The sequence below is a fragment of the Nicotiana tabacum genome, chromosome 23 (assembly GCF_000715075.1).
Source record: "Nicotiana tabacum cultivar K326 chromosome 23, ASM71507v2, whole genome shotgun sequence".
Taxonomy (NCBI): domain Eukaryota; kingdom Viridiplantae; phylum Streptophyta; class Magnoliopsida; order Solanales; family Solanaceae; genus Nicotiana; species Nicotiana tabacum.
In genome coordinates this window covers 126,275,321-126,287,345 of record NC_134102.1, presented here as the reverse complement: position 1 = coordinate 126,287,345, position 12,025 = coordinate 126,275,321, and the positions used below count along the sequence as shown (strand labels likewise).

The following is a 12,025-nucleotide window of genomic DNA, read 5'->3' as shown; positions in this document are numbered from 1 at the left end:
TAACCACACAAATATTATGGTCTCACAAAACTTTTATCCCTTAAGCTTTTAATATCACAAATTTCAAAAATATTTTTCCTTTTTCTTAAATTTCGTGTCGAGTCAAAATATCTTTATCTAAATTGAAATGAATGGGGTAAGAATTATTTCTCTCTTTGAAGGATCTTAAACAGCACGGATTCCAACAAGTGAGGTAAATTTTGGATATTGAATAAAGGAAAAAGAAAAAGGAAAAACTAGCAACCCTTTTAAATTCTATATAAGGCTCCACTATACTCTTGTACACTACACTGAAAGCAGAGTCATTTCTAGTTCAAAGAAAAAAGAAAAAAAAAACATGGGCAACCTTGGTCTTCACTTGCTGATACTATTCTTTACTTTCCAATGTTTTCTTGCTTATACTATGGCTAAATCTACTTCTATGCACTCAAATTCTGATGCCATAAAATTCATTAGAGTTTCATGTAAAGCCACACTTTACCCTGTTTTATGTGTCCAATGTCTCTCTGCTTATGCTAACACTGTCAAACAAAGTGAGCAGCAACTTGCTCGTGCTGCTTTATCAGTTAGCTTAAGTAGAGCAAAATCCACCACCATATTTGTTTCTAAGTTAACCAGAGTTAGAGGTTTAAAGCCAAGAGAAAAACAAGCTGTAAAGGACTGTTTTGATACAATGAGTGATAGTGTTGATCAGATCAATAAATCTATACCAGAACTTGGGCAAACTGGTCATTTTGCTGCTGGACAGGACTTTATGTGGCATGTTAGTAATGTGCAAACTTGGGTTAGTGCTGCAATGACAGATGAGAACACTTGTCTAGATGGTTTTTCAGGACCTGGAATGAATGGAAATGTGAAGGCTGTTTTAAGGTCAAGAATCCTTCATCTTGCACAAGTTACTAGTAATGCACTTGCTTTGGTTAATCGTTTTGCGGATAGACACCGACCTAGTGCTACCGCAAATACCCCTTAACCTGACTTGAAAAATTCCTGGTAGGAAGCGCTTAATACCTTTTAATATGAAGTTATGGAGTTTCAGTAAGGTAGCTGGTTTTGCTGTGTAAAGGTTATGTTTACTGTATGCATTTTTAATTTTGCAGAAGCATGAATTTCAGGTTTTGTGTTTAGTGGTATAAATATACTGTTGTAGTAGGTTTTTGTGAGAAGTTCAATTTTGTAGCTGCAATGAAGATAGTACAGCTTAGTTTGGTGGTCTCTATGTAAATGTAAAAATATCTTCTTGTTTGTTCCAGCTTTCTTTTTGTACTCTTGTTGCATTTTTGTATAATAGTACTACGTAATGCTGAACAAAGATCAATCTTGCTTTTTCTCATTTCCTCAACTCTTAGCCTCTTTTTGTGGGGTTTCATCTTCTTCCTAGAAAAGATGCTTAAAGCTGGAGGGTAGCAGAAGCGGTTATCCGAACCCCTTTTGTCGGAAATTTCACTATATATATAAGGCCATATCTTTTAAGGGGTCGTTTGGTTTGGATAAGTTATGTCGGAATAAGTTATCCTGATATTACTTTTTTATCCACTGTTTGGTATGTTGTATTAAAAATGACAATTGCATAATTTATAAGAAGGTATAAATTATCTCGACACTAATTATCTAACCCTTTATAAAGTTTAAGTTATCCCGGTACTAATTTTAATCCCGGAATAACTTATATCAGCTTTGCTAACCAAACAAAGTATTAAGATGATATTAAATTTTTATACCAGCATTATACCTTCTTATACCTCGTACCAAACGACCCCTAAAATTATGATTCATTGCATCAAATATTAGCTTATATCATATCATTTGTTTCTTTAGTCGAATAGGATGAAAAATTAAGAAGAAAAAAAAGATTAATTCGTGAATGTTATTTGTGCTCAAATTTAGTAGGTTTAGTGGTTGATGGCTGGATCCTGATTGGCCTCCAACAAGGGGAGCCCTGGGTTGCAGAAGTTCAGGAACATGACTTGAGATGGACGTCTGCTCTCACTCTATAATTGGCACAATCTTCTCAATAATTTGAATTGTAATATTTTGATTAATGAGAGTTGTTCATTTGGAGAAGAATTAGATGTAATCTACTCTGATGAAATTGAGTCTGTCACTCACAATATTTTTTGTCGCAAACTGCTATAGTATAACATGACAAACAGATACTCCTGTGTTTTTTTGCCTTTTTATTTTGGTCCAAAAGAGCGTCATTTTATATAATCAAAAAAAAATTAATTTTATTTTTTTAAATTTTTTTCTTTATCTACGTATCTCAATATGTCAAGGTAATAATATATAAATTTTAATTAAAAATAATTTAGTAAATATTTTTTTTTTTTTCCTCTGGGAGTTTCGTATTTTATGGAACGGCTTCTGTGGGATAGAGATCTCTAAGGCTAGTACTGTCGGTGATTGCGCCGCAGTACCCGGCCAATTGGACGTATGGTTGTCTTTAATTGAATTTGGTCTTTAATTTAATTATTTCTAGTGAGACACCTTTTGATTTCCGTCACCTGCCCTTGACCAAAAACCTTTCAATATTTCCCCCTTACTGTTCTTTATATTTTTTTGGACTGCTATTTAAATCTTAGGAGTAACAGCTAAACTAGGCTTATTTTTCTTGCTATGCATAGTACGTACGATGATTGATGAATTATGACAGTGTCCCAAACAGGTTTGGGTTAATTTATTTTTTCGTGCTATAAAAAATGTGGGATCCAATTTTTACTATTCCTAGAATCTTGATACAAATTTATACTTTACAATTTTTATTATTTTACAATACCAAATGTAAAATAATGATTCCACACACTTCTAAAAGTTTGGTAATTGATAGTTAAAGTTTTGGGATCTTTGCACGTGAAGCCCAACTGGCCACGATAAACCTGATGGGCAAAGGCCCATTAAGATTCTCCTTATTGTGGGCCATCATATCAATAAGGGGCATTATCACTTTTAGCCCACGCTAGAAACTATTTATATCTAGTAGTCGAAAAGGTATATAAAATTTATATTATTTTTATATATAATATATAAAATGTATATATATATACAAAAAATATACAAATTTTATACATTTTTATGCTATTATTTTTACAGCGGCTATACAATGTCATTTTATCTATCAACTAAGAGAGCCATGTTGAGAAAAAGAGAAAGCATATGAAATAAATACAGTCAAACCTCTCTATAATAACTTTATTTGTTCCGATATTTTCTGGCTGTTATAGTAAAGTGTTGTTATAGAAGACATATATTATAGCATAACATAAAAATCAATTCTGAAATTTCTTTGAAGGCGCTCGGCCTTTTTTGACTTTTATAATGAATGAATGTTATATAGAGATGTTCCAACCGTAGAGAAATTTACACTTGCCAGTTTGGCCATGAAGTTTTGGAGTTCAAGTGAAATATTAATTAAATTTCGACTAAATGTTAAAATACTGATTTATATAAATAACATATAATGGGCGATTAAGAATTGAGTCAAATTTCGACGGGTCTGAACAGATCAAATATTCGAATGTATCATAATTCTACTCGCATAGAATTTGCTTGGGTAGATAGGTCAAATAGTGGGTCATAACACAACTTCTCCTCTTTTTTGTTTTGCTTTTCGAAAAAATATAAAATCTAATATTTGTTTTCTTAAATTAGTAGGTTAAGTTGTTCCAAATTTATATAATTTCCAATCTTCAAATTTGATTTCTTATGTTAGAGTTGGAGTTACATTCTGATCCGTGGAATTGCATCATTTTAACCCAATACTTTGACGGATCATTTAGAGTTTTTAATTTATTGAATCAAGTCAATAAACTGATCATAACTCAATTCATTTAAACTCGGTTGGATTGGATGTGTTACTTAAAATAGTTTGATAAATGGGTTATTGACATTACATGGCAACTTAACCTTGTAAATGACATAAAAAAGCACAATTTATGAGTATTGTGGCACTCGCTAACCCAAATTCACTTTTCAACTTAAAAAAATAGTATTTTATAACCAAAACAATTCTACCAATTTTCAAAATTCTATCGTGACTTGAGTCTATCAGAAAACCAAGTCCAAAAGTATCCAAGATTCTGCTGTGAACCAATCCAAGCCCAAAGTTCTGTCGTTACCCAACCACCCTCTTCTCATCACGTCTCCCTCCTTCTCTATGGCATACACTATCTACGAGAAAGCTTAACAACCCCATTATTAAAGTGTGATAGATGAGATTCTGAAGTCGTTTGTAATTTTTCGATTACGCGCGGGTGACTTTCTATTAATAATTTTGGGAATCCCATAAAGATTATGATCTAGATCAGATCGATTCTATTTTGAATCTCTATACTTTTGAAATTTAAAAAGTATCGTAAAATCTAATTGGGTATTGTTGCAATAGCTTAGCAACATCTATGGGAATAAAAAATTTGAGGTAATTTTGAGTTGATTTTCAGATTGAAAACTCGAGTTTCAAAACTCCACATGTGTATCCTGTGTCGTATTTCGTATCCCCATGTATATCAGTGTTATCTCATGTATATCATGTGTATCTATGTATATTCATGAAAATCTGTTCGTGATATACACGATATACAATATGATATACATAGACGTCCATAAAAAGCTGCGCGCGATATACACTTATGTACATAATATACAACGTGATATACATATGTCATTGTTGCATTAGGTCTAATGTTTTTACTTGAAACAAGTTTAATCACTTCTAATCTTGCTCAAATTTTATATATAGCATCGTCTAAGTATTTCCAACCAATTCTAAACCATACCCGCTCATCCAATCCAACAAAAAAATTATATTATTTGTATATCACAATGTATAACACATCAAATAACGTGTATACCAAAAATTATATCATAACTTTTTTTTTTGTTTGTGTAAGTTAAAATGAATATCAAAACCTTATTTTTCTTGTATATCTTAGTGTATAACACATAATTATATACAAAAATATATATGCTAGATATACCAAAGTTCCTCACCGTGATTATCAAATCAGTTTTTTCTCCTTTGGGTTTTATTTGGGGAGGGATGCGAACTGCTTGATTGATGGGGAAGAGAGGGAGGGGGGGGGGGGGGGACAAAATAAATGGGAGGGGGAAGCAAACGGGTGAGAGAAAAAATAAATAAGAAAATAGAAGCAAACGGGTGACAGAAAATAAATAATAATTTTTTTTTAAAGATTTGGTTATATAATGCTAATTTTTTGGGGTTGTCTTTGTCAAACCTAATATAAGACTATAAATTTGTCAATTCATTTTATGTTTTGTCATATGATGTCATTTTCTCTTGATAAATGATATATGTGATATTACATATAGGACATTATCAAAGAAATATCCACGCTGGTTCGGGCTTGGCGCCTTTAGAAACGCTTTTTAAGTTTTTGATAGTGGATAAGTTGTAATTCATTATTTTACTAAGAAAGATTAATTTAATCTTATTTCTTTCAGAATACAATTCTTACAGCACGATATATGAGGAGGCACAAGGGGAGGAAAGAAAAGGAGAAGAAAAGAAAAGGTATTTTTACACAAATAGTCCGTCATATTTATTGTTTATTTTTTTTTTACCCATATACATAGATTATACATTGATTATACATAATTATACACATGTAATATATAAATTATGCATATATTATACGTTCACCGACTATTTTTAGTTTAAGCAGTTTAGTGGGCGGCTATTTGAGTTAATTCTTCGCAAGGGGGTCAAGTACTAATGATTGTGATTTGAGCCAAATATATGGTGGCTGTGTTGGATGATCTAGTCGAGGCCCAAGTTTTATTTTAGACACAAATAGCACGGGCTAGCCAGTTTTCGGACTAATAATTAAAAAATAATTAGTGTGCAAATTTATTAAAAAATAGCCACTATTTTGCTGCAATACGGAAAGTTCCAGCATAATATACTGGAGATTGATGCACTTGTGTATGAGCTTCCACCATATTATACTGGAACTCCAACACACGGAAAGTTCTAGCATAATATACTGGAGATTGGAGCACCTGTGTATGAACTTCCAACATATTATGCTGGAACTCCAGTATATTATGTTGGAACATTTTTCGAATTTTGAAAAGTGTTTTCGTTCAGATTTATCTTTACATGAAAAGTGACTAATTTTCGATTACTTTTGAAACTATGACTATTTTTCAATTACCACTTATAAATCTGACTATTTTTAAATTTCACCCCCAAAACATTATTGAAAAACTAATTTAGCGGCCCAATTCTTTAATTTCAGCTAATCCGTTGGTTATTAGCCAAGAAATTGGCCGAAATGATTAATCGTTTAAGAACTACGAAGTACGAACTCGTGATTTTCTTTTCGTCGTCCTTAATCAATACTTCAACCTCTTGAAAATATTTGAAAAAAGCATTGGACTAAAGCTTACATGGTTGCAATTCTCAATAATAAATTAGACGGGACCTACTTTTTGTTACTCCCTCCGGTCTACAATAATTGACCAATTTGTTTTTTTTATTTTGGTCCAAAATAAGTGTCCATTTATGTAATCAAGAAAAAATTCAATTTATTTTTACTCTTTTACCCTTATGTGCATATCCCTAAAAAGTTTTCTTACTCCTCACATTAAATCCACTATAACTATGTGACCAATATTTAATTTAGGGTAGTTTAGTCATACTAGGTATTTTTGTATAGAATTCAGTATTTTCTTAATGGGCGTGCCTAAAGCAAACTAGTCGCTTATTGTGGACCGGATGGAGTAATTTTCTATTTACTTGGACCAAAGTATATGTAACTAGAAATGAGAAATATAATTTTATTCAATCAATTACATGTAGTAGTAGTAGTAGTTCTCCGATCTGTATCTTGTGGTTAAATAATAACAGTCTATTCCTTTGTGTGTGTGGGGGGGGGGGGGGGGGTACAACTAGAAAACAATGGTAGGGGGGGGGGGGGTACAACTAGAAAACAATGGTACACTTTGGTGCAAGTTCAGGGATTTAAAAAGGTTCAAGGCTTTCGATTGTGTTTTTGAATTTCATTAGGTGTGTTTTGACGAAAAAATACAGAGAATTCCCATTTCTGAATATACACACCTTGAAATAAAACATACCATCACATTGCCAATGTAACTAATAGCAAATTGAACAAATTCAAGATTTAAATATTGATAACACATCTGGCAGACAAGGCTCAGACTTATTAGAAAGTCATTGCCGAATACTAATTAACGGTGTTTAAATTTCAGATAAGCCTCTTGAATACCTGCACCGTAATTTTTAGCAGTAGTAGGAGCATCTTGAACAAAACCACTACTATAACGATCTTTTATCATTTTAGAAACCTCTTGAATGCCACTATTACGACTCTTAACGGTGATATTGCTCTGACGAATTGATGTGGCCGTAGTAACACATAGGAGGACGACAAACATGGCTACTGTTATATTTTTATCCATAGAAAATATTTTGTTTCTGTGCTGAGATATAGTTATAGCAAAAGCAGTTCTCAGGGATCGTATGGATAGGTTAAAAGACATGTAAGAGAGCGTCGTTTGGGTGGGTGGGGTTGACATCCGTTGGTACCGGATTGAAGGGATTAGTGCATCCTTCACATTTGCACTTAATTAATATAGGCAATTAGAGTCCATTGTGGAATTGTTTGTGCCTTTTGAAATGGAAAATCCATTCACTTCTTGACAATCTATGCATCCTTAATCAACAATATATAGTTCATCTAGGCAATTTTGAGAGAATAGATTCCATAGTAGAATAGTCTGTATGTGCCTTCTCCAAAACAAAATCCAATAACTACAGACAGAGATTCCATAGTAGAATAGTTTGTATTATGCGCCTTCTCCAAAACAAAATCCAATAACTACTGGACAAGTACAACAACAACAACAACCCAGTAAAATCTCACTAATAGGGTCTGGGGAGGGTAGTATGTACACAGACCTTACCCCTACTCCGAATGAGTAGAGAGGCTGTTTCCGAAAGACCATCGGCTAAAAAAAATAAAAAGACAAAAGGACAAAAAGGAGATAATATTAGTATCACAACAACAATCATAGGAAAAATAGGAACACCATGAAATCCAGAAGAAAGATGCAAAGCAAAGGGAGACAATATTAGTAAATATTAGTATCACCACAACAATCATAAGAAAAATAGGAACACCATGAAATCTAGAAGAAAGATGCAAAGTAAAAGCGATAGCTAGTAAATAGGACATGCACTGAAAAGCGAAATAGTAAGACACAACATTGCCACTAGCTATTTTAGACAAAAACCCTACATGGCTAGTCCCACAATGGTACGAAGTAAGGCACGACTCAACTACCTCCTAACCTACAACCCTAATACTCGACCTCCACATCTTCCTATCAAGTGTCATGTCCTCGAAAATCTGGAGCCTCGCCATATCCTGCCTGATCACCTCTCCCCAATACTTTTTAGGCCGCCACTACCTCTTCTCGTGCTCTCCACAACCAGCCGCTCACACCTCCGTACCGGAGCATCTGGGCTTCTCCTCTGAACATGTCCGAACCATCTAAGTCTCGCTTCCCGCATCTTGTCATCAATGGGAGCCACATGCACCTTCTCCCGAATATCATCATTCCTAATCTTATCTATCATAGTGTGCCCGCACATCCACCGTAACATTCTCATTTCTGCTACTTTCATCTTCTGGATATGTGAGTTCTTAACGGGCCAACACTCAGCCCCATACATCATGGTCGGTCTAACCACCACTTTATAGAACTTACCTTTGAACTACAAGACAAGTGAGTGTGTATATATTATATGTAGATTCAAATGCCACAGCAATTAGGGTGTGTTTGGTACGAAGGAATCATGGAAAATATTTTCCTTGCAAGAAAAATGAGTGGTTTTATAACTTAATTTCCCTTGTTTGATTGGTGAGTGGAAAACTTTTTCCGTAAAATATTTTCTATTATTTGGTTAGAGAGTAGAAAATAATTTTTTATGCTACTCTCCTCACCCTCTTCCTCCAAGTCCTCATGTTTCCTGTGCTCTCCCTCCCTCCCTCCCTCCCTTCAAATACCCAACGTTTTTATGACTCTATTTTCTTCAAAAATTTAATTATTCTTCTAAAACTTCACACAAACCCAAAGAAACTAATATGTTGCATTACATTTTTACGTAAAAATAATGTTGAAATTTGTGCTCCATAACTAAAAAAAAAATACTATTTTTTGGTTAAAAAAGAAAGTATTCTTTCTACAACATGAAAATAAAGTACTTATTTTATTGAAATGAAAGAAAGTACTTTTTCTATATCATGAAAAGAAATATTCATTTTGTTGAAATGAAATAAAATATTTTTCTACATCATGAAAAGAATTTTTTTTATTGAAATGAAAGAAAGTACTTTTTCTACGTTATGAATTTATTTTTGTTGAAATGAAAGAAAATACTTTTTACTACATCATTTTGTTGAAATAAAAGGAAATACTTTTTTTACATCATGAAAAGAATGTACTTTTTTGTTAAAATAAAAAAGAATTATATCATGAAAAGAAAAATACTCATTTGTTGAAATGAAAAATAAAGTACTCCATCTATAACATGAAAAAAAGGTACCATTAATAATATTTCGATTTAAGATGGGGTAAGGAGTTGGGGAGAGGGTAGGGTGGGGTGGGGGTGGAGTGGATTGGTGGGGATTGAAAATAAGGCGGAGAAGGTTAGAAAAGAGTATTAAAAAATATTTTTCCTTCTCTTGATAGGGAAAATATTCTCCTTCAATTGGAAGAAAATAAGTTCATGAGAAAAATATTTTCTAAAACATTTAAGCCAACCAAACATGGTAAAATTGAAAAATATTTTTCGAAAAATATTTTCCTTCATACCAAACATACCCTTAGTCAAAATTCTCTTTACGTGCTATAGACATGATTATATTTACTGTTATTGGAATATAGTACTGACTATTTGTTTGCCCGTAAAAAGGTACAGAAAAATTTATATGTGGTTTATAGACAAGTGAATTAATTCGATCCTAAGATAATAGATGAATTAGATAAAAATGTAATACTTAACCTTCAAATGGAGATAAAATAGCAATTTCGGGAACATGGCTTCCGGGAACAATAACAACGATATCAGTAAACAAAAAGATAAAATTATATTAAGTTTTGAACAAAGTGTAGTGTGTGTTTGCCAAAAAATTTGTGTCATCTCTAGTGATAATAGAGCTCACTATTTATAGCTGCACCTAGGGAACAAGGTCCTAGGATCAAGCCCCTCTTTAATGTCAATTATGAGGGCCATTAAAGAATGTGTAACAGCAGCGAGTGAATGCCATATTCCTTGTAACGGGCCGTGTACTTAATGCTGTAGAATATTTCTCACTAAATGCTACCGAGTGGCAAGCATTTATTTCATCTATGAGTATTATTCTCTCAGGATCGTTGCCTTCAGATTCAACAATCTTTTGTATTCGGCTCCACGTGTCACTTCCTCATGTGATCATTTAGTATAAACGTATTTTACCCTATATAGATAGTCCCCTTGCTTTCCTGTGGCATAACTCTGTGTCACCGGAAAGTTGGTAGAGATACCTTTCTTGGTGAAAAATTCTCTGACACCCTCTAAAATGTTTCTGATGGTTGATTAGACATATGTCTCTCCGCATTTAATGTCCCGAACACGCGTCATCCCACGATTCAGTATCGCTTTTGCCGATTATCGAGGTAATTATGGCCACAATTTTAGCCGTTTATTCCTTTACTTATACGCATCAAACTTCTTCATTTACACTTCATAAGTCTTCAAACTTTCTCAAACTCTCTTCATTGAACTCGTACTTTGTCTTCAGCCTCTCTTTAACCTTTCTCTTAAGAGAAAAGCTTTTCCTTTTTTTTCTAATAAAAAATGAATTCTTCTTCTAAAAATCCTAGTTCATCAAAGAACAAAGGTAGAGACGACGAGGCTGCTCCTCCTACGGTGAGCACCATCATCCCCAGAAGTCTTGTCACAACAAATACTTCGAAGAGAAATTTTCTTCTGCTAACCCTCGTATATGAGTCGTTAGCGTACACCCTTCTTCCATCCGTCCTTCCAGTATTCCTGCTGTGAAGGAAGTAGGGGCGGAGCTAGAGTGTAGCCAGCGGGTTCGGCTGAACCCAGTAGCTTTAGTTCGAACCCTGTATTTGTCTTAAAAAAATCCATTGAATATGTATAAATTATTAATTTAGAACCCTAGTAACTTAAAACGATTAGAATTCCGAACCCATATACTTAAAATCATGATTCCGCCTCTGGAAGGAAGACTCTCATTGTCAAGATTTAGACATTATCGTTCCCAAACCTGGCGGAGCGGATAATGTTACCCAAGGGTTTTACGTACTTCTATACGTATCCCTTTACTTTGGGGGAGTTTTCTTTGAGTGGTGAGCTTGACTCTGTCATCGTGGAGTTTTGCATCTGATACCAAGTATTCTTGGCTCAAGTAAGTCCTTCTGTGTGGAGGACACTCACTTGTGTTCGACGTGTGTGCCAGGATACGGGAGAGGAGCTAACCCTAGCTCGATTGATGAACCTTTATTCCACCAAGATCTTCCGCGGGAATTTCAGCAAGCGTGGCCACCATGCTATTCTATCTAGCATGGATGATGACAACGATCGTGGGTGAATGGAACGAGCTTGCTGCAGCAGCCACCAACGACATCATTCCGTCCATGACTTCATCCTTTCCGGAACTATGGAACCGCACTCATAAGTTCCTCGTTTATCTTTTCTTTCATCAAAAATCATCTTATATCATTGTTGACCCTTCTTCTTTTGCATATTTCAGCAACTCGATGGGTACCACCTAGGGTTTAAGGCTTGGACCAGTGGGTCTAAAAAATCTTGGACGTCACTACGCCCGAGACCCGCACGTGGAAGGAACTGACCCTTAAATACGGATGGAAGGCCAAAAATCATGGTAAATTTGACTCATCTCATCTTTACTTTTCGTATGATTAACCTTTCTCTTTTGCTGAATTCAGATCTACCCCAGGGTTTAGTTGTCATCCC

At 34.2% G+C, this 12,025-nt stretch overlaps 1 protein-coding gene across 1 annotated transcript; it reads left to right on the top strand.

Moving 5' to 3' along the window:
• Positions 1–276: 276 nt before the first annotated feature.
• LOC107801092 (pectinesterase inhibitor 9-like) lies at positions 277–1,330 on the top strand. The gene has a single exon (XM_016624367.2). The coding sequence runs from the start codon at positions 338–340 to the stop codon at positions 971–973; it is 636 nt and encodes a 211-aa protein (XP_016479853.1). The 5' UTR covers positions 277–337; the 3' UTR covers positions 974–1,330.
• The last annotated feature ends 10,695 nt before the right edge of the window (positions 1,331–12,025 follow it).